Source organism: Cebus imitator, unplaced genomic scaffold, assembly GCF_001604975.1.
Source record: "Cebus imitator isolate Cc_AM_T3 unplaced genomic scaffold, Cebus_imitator-1.0 Scaffold81, whole genome shotgun sequence".
Classification (NCBI taxonomy): Eukaryota; Metazoa; Chordata; class Mammalia; order Primates; family Cebidae; genus Cebus; species Cebus imitator.
Window position 1 is genome coordinate 1,396,390 of NW_016107396.1, and position 19,824 is coordinate 1,416,213.

Sequence of the window (19,824 nt, forward strand, 5' to 3'; positions counted from 1 at the left end):
CCTTAGGTGATCTGCCTGCTTATGCCACCATAGCTGACCTTTTTTTTGATACAGAGTCTTGCTCTGTCGCCAGGCGCCAGGCTGGAGTGCAGCAATCTCGGCTCACTGCAACCTCCACCTCCCGGGTGCAAGCAATTCTCCTGCCTCAGTATCCCGAGTAGCTGGGACTACAGGCGCATGCCACCACACCCAGCTAATTTTTGCATTTTTTAGTAGAGACGCGGTTTCACCATGTTGGCCAGGATGGTTTCAATCTCTTGACCTTATGATCAGCCTGCCTCAGCCTCCCAAAGTGCTGGGATTACAGGCATGAGAGCACTTACATTTTTTGAGGTGTTTTGCTCTTGTTTCCCAGGCTGGAGTACAATGGAGGATCTCACCTCACTGCAACCTCCGCCTCCCAGGTTCAAGTGATTCTCCCGCCTCAGCTTCCCAAGTATCTGAGATTACAGGTGCCCACCATCACACCAAGCTAATTTTTTCTATTTTTAGTAGAAACGGGGTTTCACCATATTGGCCAGGCTGGTCTCAAACTCCTGACCTCAGGTTATCTACCCACCTCGGCCTCCTAAAGTACTGAGATTACAAGTGTAAGCCATCACACCTGGCCAATGAAGAGCACTTTAAAAAAAATGAATGAAATGGAATGGGACAGTAGTCATGTAAATAGTATATTGCTCACAGTAAGTATAAATACTGTTTTATGAAATTTTTATTTCCATTTTTTGCATACACTGTTTACTGGGTGACCATTTGTAATACATTCCTTACTGTGAAGATAAAACATATAATCATTTTTTCTGTATTTTACTCACACTCCAATATGAACAATACTGAAGAGGACAGAATTAACATAATATTTAAGACCACTGACACGTTCAGCATTTTATGTTATTTTCTACCTTATCTATTTTACACTAAACTGTCTTCCAGTCTATAGCAATTTATTTTTGCCCTTTCAAACATCCTATAAATCCATTTTGCAGAAAAAGAAAATTACAATCTCTCAAGGTAATGGTTATAGCATATAACAACTCTAACCATTCTGGTATCATGAGAATGACATAGTATAAAACCCCAACTCAGAATACTTTTAGGTAAAAATAAAGTAGGACATGGTTTGTCTAAATTTATTTAGTTTTCTATAATTTTGCCAATAACTATATAACTTTCCTTTGAACAGGATAATCTAAAATTTTATTTTGTTAAGCATCACAGACAGTGCAGTTTTAAAATACCTAATGACAGATGGGGGGAGAAAAAAGAATCCTGTTAAGTATTTATTGCTATAGTAATTTTACTAACCCTTGTAATAGGCTTTTTTTCAATTCAGTGAGCCCTGCTGATTTATTATCTACTTGATACACACTAAGCCCAATCTCTCTCTCACTTTTAAGACAGAGTCCTGCTCTGTTGCTCAGACTGCAGGGCAGTGGCACAGTATCAGCTAACTGCAACCTCTGCCTCCTGGGTTCAAGCAATTCTCCTGCTGCAAGTCTCCCGAACAGCTGGGACTACAAGCTTGTGCTACCATGCCCGGCTAATTTTTGTATTTTTAGTAGAGACGGGGTTTCACATGTTGGCCAGGCTGGTCTCAAACTCCTGACCTCAAGTGATCTGCACTCGTTGGCCCCCCAAAGTGCTGGGATTACAGGCATGAACCACCACGCCCGGCCCTAATATCTCTTCTCTCTTGTTTGCATACCATGGCTGATTTTATTTGTAAAGTTTATTTATATGGCCATAGTATAAAATCCATCTGCTTTTCATTACTGAACTCCATTTTATTTCTTACTTTGAAATCATAATGTAGGTTCTAAAATATTCTTTATTTATGGTTTCATGTCAAAATATAAGGAGTAAAATATTTATGTAATCATCTAGTTTACCAATTAGAATTTCAAAAATCAATGACCATAGAACAAAAGGTAGAAAAATTTGGCCACACTCCCAGGACCTTTCAACTGGATTATTTAGAGTAACTTCATTGGTCAGCAAAAAAGTCATCAGTTGGAGTACACCTCATAAACCCATCTTATAAATTTAATTTATTCCAGTTGTTAATTTTCATAATGATTTCAGTAGCCATTTTAATGTGTTGTAATGAATCTGGTCTTGTTGACAAAGGCTGTCACTCTCTAATTCATGTACCTGCTTTTTTAACTGAAGCACCAAATGTCATTTTACGCAAATTATCTTTTTCTCAAGTTCTATTTATTCCCTCAAAAACTACAAAGGAATGAATTATGAGAAAAATTAATTTAATTAAATCATCCATCTGTTATTGTGGGTTCTTTGTTTTCACACTTACTCTTAGCTAAAAGGCTAGGAATGAATTCTATTTGTTTTGGTATTTTCTTTTTTTCTTGTCATTTAGGCAGCTAAAATCTTTGCAGTAACCATTCCTAAAACTCCTTAGCTACATGACTGAGAATGTTATATTATCTTCTATATTTCATATAATTTTTTTTTGAGATGGAGTTTTGCTCTTGTTTTCCAGGCTGGAGTGCAATGGCACAATCTAGTTCACTGCAACTTCCGCCTCCCCGGTTCAAGCAATTCTCTTGCCTCAGCCTCCCAGGTAGCTGGGATTACAGGGGCTCGCCACCACACCTGACTAATTTTTTGCATTTTCAGTAGAGATGGAGTTTCACCATTTTGGCCAGGCTGGTCTCTAACTCCTGATCTCAGGTGATCCACCTGCCTCAGCCTCCCAAAGTGCTGGGATTACAGATGTAAGCCACCACACCCAGCTTTTTATTTCATAGAATTATTACCCCTTAGTATTTCAAAAATCTTTGGCAAATTACTAAAACTTTCTAAAAAAAATTTGTACCTTCTCCCTCTTTAAGTTTCCATGAGGATTATGTAAGAAATAAAGAGGGTACAGTGGCTCACACCTATAATCCTCAGGAGGCTGAGGCAGGAGAAGAGCTTGAACCTAGGAGGTGAAGGTTGCAGTGAGCTGAGATCACGCCACTATACACCAGACTGGGCAACAGAGCCAGACTCTGTCTCAGGGAAAAAGAAAAAAAGTTTCTATGAGGATTATGTAAGAAAATGTAAAGCATTTAGCAATGTGCTGGAGGCACTCCTTATTATTATAAAATATTGCTCTTAAAGGGGAAATGTTTATATTTAATTTAGCAAATATATGTAAGTAAAAATTTGATGAAACTAAATTAATGAAAATATACTGAGGCTAGTTATGTTTTAAAGACTTAACAAGTATTCAGGAATTGAATCTTTCCAACATTCCTGTGAGACAGCTACCATTATTATGCCAATGTCATCAATAATGAATGAACTTGAGCTTGGAAAAAGTACACACTAGCTGAACTAACTACATCCTCAGCTCAGCACCAGTATACCTGGTACATAACATATTCAATAAATATGTGTTGAATTAATTTAGTTATTGGGCTTGTTCCAATTTTTATTCATTTTCTTATTGTTTTAACAAAAGAAAAGATATCGGGCCAGGCACAGTGGCTCATGCCTGTAACCCCAGCACTTTGGGAGGTGGAGGTGGGCAGATCACAAGGTCAAGACATCAAGACCATCCTGGCCAACATGCTGAAACCCCGTCTCTACTAAAAATACAAAAATCAACTGGGCATGGTGGCTCACGCCTGTAGTCCCAGCTACTCAGGAAGCTGAGGCAAGAGAATTGCTTCAACCCAGGAGGCAGAGTTTGCAATGAGCCCAGATAGCACTACAGGCAACAGAGCAAGACTCCATCTCACAAAAAAAGAAAAAAGAAAAGATATCAACCATTTGTATTATATGGGACAGCTATTTGCCTTAAGCTCTCTCACAATAAAATTTGGAATATGTAGTATATGCTTCCTCAATTAATTATGGAGGACACAGAAAACGATTTGTCATTTTTTTTAATTGACTCAGAGTAACCACCTATTATATCAGGTACAAAGATTCGATCTTTATTTAATATAGCATTTTCTTTAAAAAATTTTTAAATAAAGTTTCAATTTATATTTTAAGATATTTAAAATCTATTTTTTAAATATAACAACTTGTTAGGACTAATAAGTAGCAAAATGACAATTTCCTGTATCACCAAAATCTGCAGTTATTACAGAGTAGAATTCTGTGTGAGGTAAAGTAAGTATTATAAGCATTTTAATATAAGGAGAACTGAATTCCACATTTAGGGAAGACATGAGACCAAAAAAAAAGAAAATCAAAAGACTTGATTTAAAGGTGGCTTGAGACCAGGTACTGTGGTGCACACCTGTTATTCTTGCTACTCAAGAGATTGAGGTGGGAGGATAGCTGGAGCCCAGGAGTTTGAGACTAACCCATTCCTCAATAAATTCAATAAATGTGGCTTGATAATTAAAAACTGTGATTTCCTCAAGAAACTAGAATCAAACTAAAGCTCTCCACAAAGTCACACTGTGGGAAGCATACTAAGCTATTCCCAACAGCAGAATGACTCTATTCTACTTTCAGACGCAGGACTGGAGCAACCCAAATATTTTCCTGGATGGTTTACTGGGTTTCCAATCAAGTGACCCACATTTCCCTTGTAAACAGCAAAGACCCCATCCAAGTCAACCACACACTAAGCTGGATTTTCTCCTAAAACGTGACCACGCTATGGAGTCAAAAGTGTGGCACAGGTTGTATTGTCTCTTCATCATTTCTTGTTTTGTTTTGTTACTGGAGAGAGTCTGACTGTGTTGCCCAGGCTGAATGGAGTGCAGTGGCGCACTGAGCTCAGCTCACTGCAACCTCTGCCTCCCGGATTCAAGCAATTCTCCTGCCTCAGCCTCCCAAGTAGCTGGGATTACAGGCACGTGCCACCACGCCCAGCTAATTTTTGTATTTTTAGTAGAGACAGGTTTCACCATGTTGGCCAGGCCGGTTTCAAACTCCTGACCTCAAGTGATCTGCCCACCTCAGCCTCCCAAAGTGCTGGGATTTCAGGTGTGAGCCATGGTGCCCAGCCTCCCCATCATTTCTAAAAGATTTCCACTGTACATGCATTTGGATATTTTACTTCTAATATACTTTTATATTCTCATATTTAATTCTAATGCATGTTATCATCTAATTTTTAGTCATTCTAATCTATAACTCTAATAAAAGTATTTTCTTAAAAGCAAAGCCAAAACATGTGAAGACCCATCTCATCCAACCAGACCACCTGCTGCCTAATCAAGATATCACACTCACACTGAAGGCAACAGAGCTGATAATCGAGAGACACTAACCATTTTAGGGGGAGTTTTCCCACTGCTAAGGATTCCCCTTCCCATGATGTTTTTGTTAGCACTACTTTCCTCATTGCTCTGCCAGGGTGTCTATTAGCAAGAATTTCTTGGCAGTTAACTTGCAATTTCCACATGCCAAAGAAAACTGAAGGAACCACAGGCAATGTCCAGCAGCCTGAGAATGTTGAGGTTGCCATCTACTATGGAGCAAATGAATAACTGATTAGTAAATGTACAAGAAAGCCAAATTCAGTCCATTCGAGCCACAAAGTAATTATGTTGCATTTTGGGCACAAACACTATTATTATACCTAAGGTTTAAGGGTTGGCAATAAAACTCCCAGTTTTCGTATGTTTCTATAAAAATCTCACTTCGGAAAAACTAGTTAGTAGTTTCTGGTTTGCAAGGAATTTCACTATTTGTTCCTTAGTGTTTTAGTAAATGCTATTATAAAAATAGAGTAAGTTGTCCCCAAATAACTAAGGGGTATGTTTCAAAGGTTTTATAAAAACATTTATACATTATTTTACATTTTTAACTTCTTTCTTGCATACATTATCTCTTTTTAGCCATAAAGCAACACTATGAGATAAACAGGAGGGAATTTTTATCCAAACTTAAACTGTCGAAGTTCCAAGTAGATAATGAAGTAACCAAAACTTAAAACACAAGTTTTCCGTGAAAGGAAAAAACTCTGTACCACACTGCCCATGTATAAGCCAGAGCTTGGAATTTTAAATCCATCTTCCCGCAAAAATAACATAATACGTGGTGGTTTGGAGTCTAGACAAACCTACAAAGACTTCTTAACTCATAAAGCCTGAATTATCAAAAAGCATATATATTAGTTAAAAGTAGACTTTTGTGGATGGGCCTGAGCCCCTGATATACATAGATAACATCATTTATTTGGTAAGAAATATACCATATTCTAGAGAGAAAAGATCCTGTTCATATGAAGAACTGGCCATCCTTCCAGTTCACATACTCTGAGGAAACAGCTGTTGCTTTCAGAGCAGGAATGAAATGCATGCCACAAACACATCCAGCCCTTCATTCTTTCTGAACCTAATGGCCATTAGTCTCCTTTCCAGTAGAGATATAGGAATATGGTGCATACAGAAATACTATTTGCTCTCTGGGATTCTGGAAGTATCACACACTCTATCGCTAGTAGAAGCTATGTGTTCATATACATTAGATATATATGAGATATGTATAAATCAGAAGTGCCTGTAGCTGGAAAAATAAACAGACTCATCTCTTGTTCCAATTTAACTTATGCACTCCAACAAGAGTGATTCAGAGACTGGAACAAGGCTCTGAGGGAGAAATGTGGGTGAGTGAGGTCCACAGTGGGTACACAAGCGACGCTTATTCATAAGAAGCCTTCCTTATTTATATCCAAATTAGAGAAAGTAATGAAATCAGAAATAAGTGATTGAAATCAGAAATAAGTGATTGAATTTTTTAAATATACTCATTTCATGTACTCAACAAATAGGGAATTAAAGAGGAAAACATTAAATCCTTGCTATTCTCACTTTTTCTACTTAACAGGTATGAAAATTCTTCAGTAAAGGTTTCCCCAACAGCTGTGAAACTCACAAAGATGGTTCTTCTCTACAGGCCAGCTGTAAAGGAAAAGATAGGAAACAACTCTTCCTAATTTCTTTTCCCCCTAGATTATGGAATAGGAAAGACTGCTTAATAAAATACCAGAGACTTAATACATTTTAAGTATCACGTCTCCCCAAAATACAATTCAGGTTCACCGCCTCCAGGAGACAGTGATAAGGAGTAGTGTGGTTTCTGAGACTGGCTAAGCACCAGAATCACTTGAGACGTTTAAGAAAAAATTTAAACGAAAGATTCCCCGGCAGGATGCAATGGTTGAAGAAGAATCTGTGCTTTTACATCCCTCTGCAGAAAATTCTGACAGTCAGAAAATTTCAAGAGCCCTGGATAGTTCATATTCATCCTCCAAGACTCTACTCTTGCCAAACACCTAGGAAGCCTTCCTGGACACCGTCTCCTCCCACACCCAGGTTAGATGCCTCCCTGCATACATCCTCATCACGGGCACTTCCAGAGCAGCCTATATGGCATTCATCTTATGAGATTAAAGCTGTTAACATATTGGTTCCCCAGTGAAGCTATGAGCTTCTCAAGGTTCCAGACTATCATGTGTTTTAATACTCCCAATGTCTAGCACAATGCCTGGCTATCAATGTTCATCAAAGAAATGACTAATAAATCAGAAACCAGATTCTATAACTAGTTCTTTCCTACTGTGTGAATTTAATTCACTTAACTTCTCTAAGTCAGTTTTCTTTCCTCAAAATGAAGAGACTAAAGCAGATTATTTCTTATGCCGCAGAGCCCTAGTTACGAAAAAAGGATGTTAAACCATAGCAAAGCTTTATGTAAGGCTGCAATATAGTCGAATGGCATACAGTATGCAGTCAATAAATATTTGACTATATTGATGCTTTTCCTTATTTCCCTCCCCACAAGTAACCTGGACAATAATCAAATCTTTAACCTTTTCAGTGGAGGTAAACCCAAATATCATGGACAGGATTGTTTTTACAATGACATAAAACAGATTTTTTAAATTTATACATTCTACTAAAATAGAGATGGGGGTCTCGCTATGTTGACCAGGCTGGTCTCAAACTCCTGGCCTAAAGCGATCCTCCCATCTCAGCCTCCCAAAGTGTTAAGATTATAAGCATGAGCCACCGCATCTGACCAAAATACAGATTTAGATATTTATATAATTCCAGCAGCATTTCGATCGAGTAAGCACTGTTGCTCTAAAGTTTGTGAATGAAGCTCTCAAGGACTGAATTAATCCAATGCATGAATACTTAATTAAAAGTTTACCTGTTTTCAATACTAGCCTGTGAGCTCCATTGGAGCAGTGATAATGCCTATCTTGTTCACTGATGGACCCTCCCAATGCTTAGTAAAGTGCTTAGAGGATACCAAACAGCTAGTAACATGTGTTAGATAAATGGGTACTGCTGAAATTAGCAGTGGCTCCCCAATAATGAAGGGGATTATCTAGCCTAATTATTTTCAGAAGTACTTTATAAACTAAAGAATGAGCTGGCTCAACATTTTGTGAGACGTCAATATTATCGTGATTATGTTAACAATACCAATAGATATAGACAATTATTAAATAAAAAATGAAACTTGGCCAGGTATAATCACTCACGTCGGTAATCCCAGCACTTCTGAAGGCCAAGGAGGAAGGATGGCTTGAGCCCAGGAGTTCAAGGCTAACCTGGGCAACATGGCAAGACCCCATCTCTACAGAAAAAATTAAAACTTAGCCAGGCATGGTGGCACTTATGCCTGTAGTCCCAGCTACCTCCCACTAAGAGGCTGAAGTTGGAGGATTGCTTAAGACTGGGAGGTCAAGGCTGCAGTGAACTGTGATCACCCTACTGCAATCCAGTGTGAATGATGGAGCAAGACCGTGTCTCAAAAACCTAGAATAAAAAAATTAAAAATGAAACCAAAATCAAAACTCAAAAACATAAGTCCTAAAAGTGAAATAAATTACAAAGAAAATATACATAATTAAATTTACTATTCATTGATTCTAAATACATGTTTACTTAATAAAGTACTTACTTCCACAGTCATCCTGAATATCTACAGTAGCAAATGGCATGTCTACCAGGAAATCCATAGTATTAGCTTCAAATTCCTCTGATATTTTCTTTTTTCTTGATACATTTTCACACTCATTGGAATTAATTCCTCCTTTAACATATTAAAAAAGAAAAAAGGATTAACTTATTAGTTAAACTTATATCCTAAATGAAAATAATCAGCTAACTGAATTCAATATAAATTAACGCCTGTTAAGAAATGTATCACTTGTGTTCAAATATATTGTAAAGCTATTTATATAAACATTATTTATGCCACATTCTATATTTTTGTGCACACTTACAAAGCTTTAATCATTTCCTAAAACATAGTATTCAACCTATGATTAGATGAAAACTGAATCAATCAATAATCCTCAAGATCTGTTATAGCTACATTTTAATTCTAAAACTACATTTTTTTTCACATACCTTTTAAAAACAACCAACAAGGTTTTGTCAGTCATTCTCATTCTTATTTGTACAACTTCTGGCCTATAATTTTTTCTTCAGTAGACTTTCAAGTTGTTTCTCTCCATCATTACATTTAACACTGGAAATTTAGTTAAAAATACATGGTTCTGGCTGGGTGTGGTGGCTCACACCTATAATCCCAGCACTTTGGGAATCCAAGGCAGGTGGATCACAAGGTCAGGAGATTGAGACCATCCTGGCCAGCATGGTGAAACCCTGACTCTACTAAAAATACAAAAATTAGCCAGGCATAGTGGTGGATGCCTATAATCCCAGCTACTCAGGAGGCTGAGGCAGGAGAATTGCCTTAACCTGGGAGGCAGAGGTTGCAGTAAGCCGAGATCGTGCACTGCACTCTAGCCTGGATGAGAGGGCGAGACTCCATCTCCAAAAAGAATAAAAATACGTGGTTCTAAATATGCTTTTCTGAAAATTCAATAATTAAGAAGCAAATGAGCTTACAGTTTCCCTAACTGCTCTCCCACAGTCATTTACTAACATTAAAGCCATATTTCCTATTTGGTCTTTTTTCGTTTTCTTGCTGTGGTTAGAACAATCATATACCTTGGGTGGAGGTAAGAGAAGAAAGATGTATGTTTAAATTGATAAAATTAATTGCTAAATTTATCAGATGGTGGTTTCCCCAGTGCCTTTATAATCCATGCCTTTACTGACAGATACAAATACTGTCTGAACTAGTAAGTTTGATCAGAATCCTGGAATACTATATAATTTTTACTCTATACATTTGCTAAAGACTAATTTACTACTCGAGATATTAAACAAGTCCTTTAATTCATTCTGTTGTAACACTCTATTTTCGGATACAATACTTGTAAAACATATTCCATCAATAATATGGCTTACAACATAGCTATCATGATAGGCCATAGTTAACATATATGCCAACAAACCTCAATTTTTATTGAAATTTGATTCATCTCTACTATTGTACACACACACATACACACACACACACCTGTTGTATTAGTCCATTTGCATTGCTATAAAGGAATACCTGAGGCTGGGTAATTTCTAAACGAAAGAGGTTTATTTGGCTCCCAGTTCTGCAGGCTGTACACAAAGCATAGTGCCAGCATCTGCTTTGGTGAGGGCCTCAAGAAGCTTAAAATCATGATGCAAGGCAAAGGGAAGCCAACACATCACATGTCGGGAGAAAGAGAGAGTGGCAGAGAGGCCAGCCCCTTTTAAGCAACCGGATCTCACACATGAACTCATTACTGCAGGGAGTGCACCAAGGCATTCATGAGAGATCTGCCCCCATGACCCAAACACCTCCCACCAAGCATAAAAACGCTATCATTCTGCCCCTGGCCACCTAAATCTCACTGCTAAATATAATCATCCCTTCCCAAATAGTCCCCCAAGGTCAACTCATTCCAGCATTAACTCCAAAATCCAAAGTCTCATTTGAGACTCAAGGTAAGTTTCTTCCACCTATGAGCCTGTAAAATCAAAAAGAAGTTATTCGCCCCCAAGATACAAAGGTGGTACAGGTACTGTGTAAACACTCCCATTCCAAAAGAGAGAAATACAAAAGAAAGGGGCAACAGGTTCCACATAAGTTGAAAACCTAGCAGGAGAGGCAATAAACCTTAAAGCTCCAAAGCTCTCCTTCAATTCCATGTCCCACATCCAGCGCACACTGGAGCAACACATGGGCTCCCAAGGCTTTAGGCAGTTCTGTCCCTATGTCTTTGCAATATGAAGCCCCTGTGGCTGCTCTCACAGGTTGGAGTTGAATGTCTGCTACTTTTCTAAGCTCAGGGTGTAAGCTACCAGTGGCTGTATCATTTTTGGGTCTGTGGGACCTAAGCCCCCTTCCCACAGCTCCACTAGGAAGTGTCCTTGTGGGGACGCTGTGTGGGGGCTCCAATCCCATATTTCCCTCCAGCATCATCCTAGGAGAGTTTCTCTGTGAGGGCTCCACTGCTGCAGCAGGCTTCTGCCTGGGCACCCAGGCTTTCCGGTACATCATCTGAAATCTAGGTGGAAGCTGCCACACCTCCTTCATTCTTGCATTCTGTGCACCTGCAGGCTTAACACCACATGAAAGCCCCCAAGGCTTACAGTGGCTTGTGCATTCCAAAGAGACCAGAGCTGTAGTTGGGCCTTTTGAGCCACAGCTGGCGGTGGAGAAACTGGGCTGTGGAGAGCAGCGTCCCAAGGCTGCACAGAGTAGCAGGGCACTGCACTTGGCCCCTAAAACCATTCCAGGCCTCCAGGTCTGTGATGGGAGGGGCTGCCCCGGAGATTTCTGAAATGCCTTTGAGGCCTTTTTCCCATTGTCTTGGCTATTAGGAATTGCCTCCCTTTTAGTCATCCTAATCTCTCTAGCAAGCTTCATAGCCCACTAAAATTTCTCGCCTGAAAATGCTTTTTCCTTCTTTACCACAAGCTTAAGCAACAAATTTTCCAAATTTTTAGGCTTTGCTTCCCTTTTAATTATAAGGAAAGCAACTTTAAGTAATTCCTTTGCTGCCGTATCTGATTGTAGGTCATTAGAAGCTGCCATGCCACTTCATGAATGATTTGCTGTTCAAAAATTTCTTCCCACTGCACTCCAGCCTGGGTGACAGAGACACTGTTGCAAAAAAAAATAAAATAAAATAAAGGAGAAAGAAATTTCTTTTATCAGATACTCTAAGTCATCACTTTTTATTTTTATTTATTTATTTTTTTTTTGAGATGGAGTCTCGCACTGCTGCCAGGCTGTAGTGCACTGACACAATCTCAGCACACTGCAATGTCCGCATTCCCAGTTCAAGTGATTCTCCTGCCTCAGCCTCCCGAGTAGCTGGGACTACAGGCATGTTCCACCACGGCCAGCTAATTTTTTGTATTTTTCGTAGAGATGGGGTTTCACCATGACGGCCAGGCCGGTTTCAAACTCCTGACCTCAAGTGATCTGCCCACCCTGGCCTCCCAAAGTGCTGGGAATACAGGCGTGAGCCACCGCAGCCAGCCCAGTCATCACTTTTAAGTTCAAACTTCCACAGATTCCCTAGTTCATGGACACAATGCAGCCAAATTCTTTGCTAGGGCATAACACAGAGACGTTAACTGCAGTTCCCAATAACTTCCTCATATCCATCTCAGACCTTGTCAGGCTGACCTTCACTGTCCATATTTCTATCAGTATTTTGGTCACAACCACTTAACCAGTCTCTATGAAGTTCCAAACTTTCCCTCACCTTCCTATCTTCTTCTGAGCCCTCCAAACTCTTCTGACCTCTGCCCATTACCCAGTTCCAAAGCCACTTCCACATTTTCAGGTATCTTTATAGCAACACCCTACTCTTTAGTACCAATTTTCTGTCTCAGTCCATTTGCATTGCTGTAAAGGAATACCTGAGGCTGGGTAATTACTAAAAAAGAAGTTTATTTGGCCTACAGTTCTGCAGGCTTTACACAAAGCACAGTGCTAGCCTCTGCTTCTGGTAAGGGCATCAGGAAGCTTACAATCATTGCGGAAGGCAAAGGGAAGCCAATGTGTCACATGGAGAGAGAAAAAACCACACAGGTAGAGGTGGCAGCCTCTCTTAACTAGATTTCTTCCAAACTCATCACAGGGAGGGCATCAAGCCATTCATGAGGGATCCACTCCCATGACCCAAACACCTCCCACCAAGCCTCACCTCCAACACTGGGGATAATATCTCAACATGAGATTTAGAGGGAACAAATATCCAAACTATATTACTATATTCTGGATAAAAGCAAAAACAACAAAGCCTTTTTTTTTTTTTTTTTGAGATAGAGTCTTGCTCTGTTGCCCAGGCTGGAGTGCAGTGGCAACAGATGATCTCGGCTCACTGGAACCTCCGCCTCCCAGTTTCAAGCAATTCTTCTGCCTCAGCCTCTTGAGTAGCTGGGACTATAGGCATGTGCCACCACGCCTGGCTAATTTTTGTATTTTTGGTAGAGACAGGGTTTCACCATACTGGCCAGGCTGATCTCAAATTCCTGACCTCGTGATCCACCCACCTCAGCCTCCCATGGTGCTGAGATTACAGGCGTGAGCCATCACACCTGGCCACAAAGCCTTTTTTAAATTAATTAAGTTCGATGCCAAAAGAAACCCTAATAGTACATTCTTAATAATGTTACCATTTACAGTTCAAACTTTAGGAATTATGAATGGCTGGTACACAGGTGTTCAACAAATGTTAGTTCACTAGGAGTCTATTCATAAACTTGCCAATATTTGAAAAATGTGAGAACAAGTTAAATGCCTCTTTTCTATTTTTATGCTTGCGTTTTAAAAACACAGATGCAGTTTAGGCTTAAATAAAAGTTTTCACAGATCAACACACATCCTGTACCTTTGGGCACATGCAGCTACACATAAAGGATCACCACTGACCATGTATGTTACACTTGAAAAGCTAGTAATAAAACAGTATGCATGCAACTAAATACAAACAAAGCTGAATGAAAATCAGAACGAAATGAAATAAACCCAACTGCTGTTTTTCCTCTATTTTATTCTCATTCTAAGAACTTACTGATATAAAATTGACCTATTTAACACCTTCGTCTCACTACTAGCTTCCAAGTTCTTGTGCTACTTGGAAATATACAGATTCTTAGCAATAAGTGAAGTAGAGGAAACTTAATTTGGGGCTTCAACACATTTTGAAGGCAAGAGGAATACAATCATGAATTACATTAAGTCAATTTTTAAATAAGAAAAGTTTGTGATCTCGTTTAAATTTAGTTTCTCTTGAGCTCAATTAATCATCAACTATTAGAGAGCAAGTGTTATGGAGGTCATTCTGGCTATACCAAAGAAAGAATCACACAGTAACAATGGTAATAATACTAACTGCACATTAGAATCACTTGCAGAGCTTTTAAAACTAATCACTAGAACATCTGTGTGCCACTCCAGCCAATTAAATCAAAATCTCTGGAGATCAGGCCAACCTCTGGTATTTTTTTCAACCTCCTCAGAGTAATTTCAATGTGCATGAGTAGTTTTCCAATTGAAAACCACTGCTCCAGGATCTCTTTTCACTCCTTCCGTAACTTGACCCCACACCAGACTAAGAGATTGTGTGAACAGGTGAGAACAATCAACTTCAAAGTAAAACCTGGGATCAGACGTCCACCATCAGGGAAAATTTTGCAGAGCCCCAGCTCAGGGCTGACAGGTAATCCAATCTTCCAGGCACCTAGTGCTTCCTCCAATCACTGCATGTATACATTATGTTATACATGTCCACTTGTCTGTCTTCTCCACTAGATTCTAAGGTAAAGTGACCACACAATCCACCAAACCAGGACACTTTTGAAAGTGAAAGGGGCAACTTTCTATACCTGCACTCCATCACGTACAGTTGCCATAGTCGAAGTTCCTTAAAACCTTATTCTCTTTTGATGCCTCCATGCCTGGCACTGAGTTCAGCTCACAGTAGGTGCTCAATAAATTTTTACCAAATGAATAAATGTGATAAAGGTAAGTCCATATTTGAGAGTGGTAAGTCACTCAGGCTACAATGCAATACAGCCATCTCACCACCCACAAAAAAATAATTCCTGGTATTTAGTGGCAGCCTCAGCATATCACAGATTCTCTCATTTTCACCAGATGAATGAAGGAAAAGTACTAGTATCCCATTTGACATGAAAATAAAAATTAATGCAAATTATGACTTGTTCAACATCATTCTCTACCTTGTTAAAGCATATTAAACTCAAATGCAATGTTATGTCAAAATCCACAAGAGTCTAGAAGTTGAAATACAAACAACTATTTTCTCTTAAGCTATAGAATAATAGAAATTATTAACTCAACAATTTTTGAGATAGGAATTATTAACTAAAAAATAAAGGAGTACCACTTTCAAGTAAGTCTTGAAAGAACTGCTGGTCATTGTATAGAACAATGTTTCTCAAATCAAATATTTAGAAGACTTCCTCCAGTTCTCTATGCTCTAGTGTTCGGGCAAAGGTCGTTAGATGTGAAGTAAATATATCAGTCATAACTACACTTTCTCTTATAGAAGATATAAATATTTTGCGTTTGGCAAACTACCTTAAAATAACCAACTCTTAAATAAAGCATTTAAACTCTTTAGGTTCATAAGGTTGAGTACTTAAGTCTCCTATAATTTGTTCTAACCATAGTTAAAATTCTATCTTTTGTATATAAACCCAAATAAAAGTTATGCTACCAAGTGCATTAATAACATAAAGATGAGGTGAAGCTGGTAAACACTATTGTCTACTACTACTACTACTACCAACAGCTAACACTTAAGTGCGTGCTTGAGGCCAGGCACAGCTGGAAGCACTGGGAGTAACTCATTTCATCCATACAACCACACTACGGAGAGGTACTATTTCAATGCTCATTTTACAGACAAGCTGATTAAGTACTTGCTCAAGGGTAAAACTAGTAGGTCTTGGGAATGGAACTAGAATCCAGCCACTCTGTGACCAGTATACCCTTTCTGGCACCATGCACTGCCACCTTATTATACACTAACTATAGCAATGGCAATCCTAAGCTAAGGCAATCCTTTCAGAAAGCAATCTGGCAATAGATCAGAAGCCACAAAAACATTCTTCTGATGTTCTTCACTGCTTTCTGGTTATCTATCAACCATGCTCAAAGATTCACCACAGCTTTGTTTAAACAAAAAAGGACAAATGGAACAAAAATGCCTAGTAATAGGGAAATGGTACAATAGCCAAAATTTGGAAGCAACTTAAGTGCTGGGTAACTTAGGTCATCCAATGGAAAAATAAAATGTGGTACATATATACAACGGAGTACTATTCAGCCATACAAAAGAATAAGATCCTGTCATTTGCCACATGGATGAAACTGGAGATCCTTATGTTAAATAAGTCGGGTGTAGAAAGACAAACTTCGTATGTTCTCACTTATTTGTGGGCGCTAAAATTAAAACATTTGTCAGCCAGGCACAGTGGCTCACACCTATAACCTAAGCACTTTAGGAGGCCGAGGTGGGCAGATCACAAGGTCAGGAGTTTGAAACCAGCCTGGCCAACGTGATGAAACCCCGCCTCTACTAAAAATACAAAAAATTAGCCAGGCATGGTGGCATATGCCTGTAATCCAGCTACTCTGGAGGCAGAGGCAGGAGAATCACTTGAACCCAGGAGGCGGAGATTGTGGTAGGCAGAGACAACAGTACCGCACTCCAGCCTGGGTAACAGAGGAAGACTTCGTCTCAAAAAAAAAAAAAAAAAAATGAACTCATGGAGATAGAGACTAGAATAATGTTTACCAGAAGCTGGGGAGAGTGGTAGAATGGGTGAGGGGATGTATGGCTGATTATTGGGTACAATAAAATAGTTAGAAAATATGAAAAAAAAATAGAGAAATGGTTAAACGAAGCATGCTCGTGTCAATGACAACTAAGAACAATGACTATGAAGACTACGATGACAGAAAAAGAAGCTGACAATAGTGACATTTTAGAAAGCAGATATAAACTGCTTTTGCTCTATGACTTACAATTATGTAGGCAAAGGCTAAATAGTATAAACTGCTTGCAATTGCTGACGGCTATGCTGCATATATTCACATGTTTCTCATTTCTGCTATTCAAACATTTCAAAATTGAATATTACCTTCATAAGAAAAACAATACATACATTTCAAATGTATTATAAAACCACACCTTTAAATATATGCTAATATTTAAATATAGGTGAAGGAAATGACTTCATCAAAAATGGGCCAACAGAGGAACAAAAGGGTATGGGCAGTTCACCCACTGTGACACAAAATGCAAGTTTCCTAGCTGAACAATGAATGACTACTCAATTTTCTTAAGTTTCTCATCACTCTACTAGGTAAACAGTAAATGTATCCCAGCTGAGCAAGTTGGCTCACACCTGTAATCCCAGCACTCTGAGAGGCCGAGATAGGATTGCTTGGGCCCAGGAGGAGGTCAAGACCAGCCTGGGTGACATGGCAAGACCCCGTCTCTACAAAAAAATACAAAAACTAGTAAGGCATGTTGGCACGGACCTGTAGTTCCAGGTACTTGGGGAGACTGAAACAGGAGGTCAGCATGATCTCAGCAGGTCGAGGCTGCAGTGGGCCATGATCACACCACTGCACTTCAACCTGCGCAACATAGCAAGACCCTGTTTCAAAATAAATAAATAAGTTTATTGCTAAGAACCACGAGAAAAGGCCAAGGGCATCCATTCTAATCCTGGCTTAGCTACCAAAAATAGTAAGCATCTTACACGTGAGTAAATGTTGACAGCTGCGTAGAAATCAACAAGTCACTTGACCTCCAGGCTTTCCTTTCCTCCTCATAAAAAGGGAACAAAAGTACAATCCAAATTATTAGGGAGAAATAGAGAAAATAAGTTAATAATGTCTGAAAAAGAATGAAAGGAGGAAGTAACCTCCACAAACACCTTAAACTTTGTAAATATGAGTAAGGAAAATACAAAGATATGCGAACAGGATCCTGAATTGCAAGGTCATGGCAATTAAACAAGGCACTGGAATATGACTCTCTTCTCCTTTAACAATTTCCATTCCCACGCATTTCCTAAATGCATCTCAAAACCTGTCATCACTCCATTAACAACTGTAAACATGTTTACACGAGTTAACGTCTATATATATAGCACACATTAACGTTTTTATGCTTGTTATACACTTGTATGAATTTATCCTATGCAAATCTTGAAGAGGAGCACCTTTTTCTCTAACTAGTTTGCGGTTCTTTATACCGAAAGTCCAGCCCCTAACTCGCTCTACTCACAAAGTTCAATTCACAACAAACGCTGACCCAAACTGGAAACTCATTCCCGGCACTAGGACAGACTTGGCGCCAGTTTTAAAAGTGGTCATGGCCACACCTACCAGAAAATCCTAAAGAAGACAGCATGGTGGTTCAGGTGCTTAATATTTGTGATATAAGATAAAATCGAGATTTGACTAGGTTTTGTTTACAATACATTTACCCACATCAACACCGTCGGAAGGAAGGTGTGCGGGCGTGAACTTTGCGAAACGGGTCAAAGAAAGAGAGAAAGAACAGTGAAACTCGGGGATGGGCTCACAACCCCGCCTCCTGCCAGACCCACACTGTGTGCATTAAAACGCTTCGCTACAGGCAGCGCTGATGTACAACCTGGTTGCACCCGGCTTCTCTGTGCTACCCTGAGTCCTTTTTGAAGGGAGGGGGAGACTCGGAGCAGGGGCGGCGCGGGTCAGGCCCTCCCAGAGGTCGAGCTCAAGCGGGCCCAAGTCCCCGCGGCTCCAGTCGCCCCCGCCCCGACCGGTGGGCAGCCTGGTCTCACCCGCTCCGGGGCGCTCCATGGTCGCGGCGCAAGCGGGCGGCGCGTCTGGGATAGCCGCAGCAGCAGCGGTGGTAGCGGTGGCGGGCCGCGGCCCGGGACTGGAGGCGAGGCCGAAGCGGAGGCCGGGGCGGGGCCCGGGGCCCGAGGGCGGCGCTCGGCGCCGGGGCGGGGTCCGGAGACCGTCAGCGGGGGCCCGGGCCGCGGAGGCAAGGCCTGCGGGAGCGCGGAGGTTCCCGAGCCGCAGCCCCCGCGGCAGCAGGAGGCGCAGCAGCCTCATGCCAAGTCGGACGCCGGAACCAGCCGGAAGGGACCGACCGTGTCGCCGGTGGTATCCGGATTTCGGCGAGCGGCGCGGCGGCGCTCGGGCAGGGCGGGAGAAACCGAGGCCGACAACCGCGGCGCCGCGGCAGCCGGAGTCCTCTCGACTCTGCAATGCGACACTGGGTCCTCGCCTGCCTCCCGAGCCCCGCGGCCTCCGACGGCCTTTGGCAGCCCTCATTTATTTCCTGTGGCGCGGCTTTTCCCGTCCCGTGCTTTCAGGGGCGAGATTGAGACTAGGATGAAGGAATTCTCTGACCCGGTGTCTCCTGAGAATGCATGTGCTTAATTGTGCAAGCAGGGTTCTAATGGCAGGATATTTGGAGAGAGCGAAATGTACAAGAACGAGACGTTGTACTTCTGTATAATGAGATACTTTGTTTACCATACCTTTAAAAATTTAAATCGTGACAAAGTTTCAAATTCTGAGCAATGATGTTATGCCTAGACATTAACTAGTTTATGTAGTACAGGTATATGGTACTGCTATGAGTAAATTGGAAGTAAATTGAGTAAATTGGAATAAAAAGCAATTTACTTAGTTTAAAAAGATAAAAACCTTTTAACTTGAAACAGAATGCTATTGGGATTGGTTTGTTTTAGTGCAAAGAAACCAGGTGACAGGAACATTAGGTGCATCCATCCACAAATTAGCACTTTTTGTGAATAATAACACTTCACTCACTTCACTTATGTTGAATGCATCCTAGGATGGGATTGAAGAAAAGAAGACCCTTACACAGCCACAATAGCTGGTGTAAAGACTGCACACTAGAAGTCAGCAAACTAGTTACTC

General features: G+C 40.4%; 1 protein-coding gene across 3 annotated transcripts in view; it reads right to left on the reverse strand.

The window, feature by feature from the left end:
* Positions 1–19,006, reverse strand: part of AKAP7 (A-kinase anchoring protein 7) — a 142,484-nt gene extending 123,478 nt beyond the window's left edge. For 2 of the 3 annotated variants that reach the window (XM_017533246.2, XM_017533247.2), the window contains exons 1-2: positions 18,711–19,006; positions 8,890–9,021 (exon numbers count right to left, since the gene is read on the reverse strand). In XM_017533246.2, coding sequence (XP_017388735.2) covers positions 8,890–9,021; positions 18,711–18,987 — 409 coding nt within the window. In that variant the 5' untranslated portion in view covers positions 18,988–19,006. The remainder of the gene's footprint in view (positions 1–8,889; positions 9,022–18,710) is intronic. The other variant, XM_037740200.1, reaches the window with a different exon arrangement.
* Between the last annotated feature and the right edge of the window lie 818 nt (positions 19,007–19,824).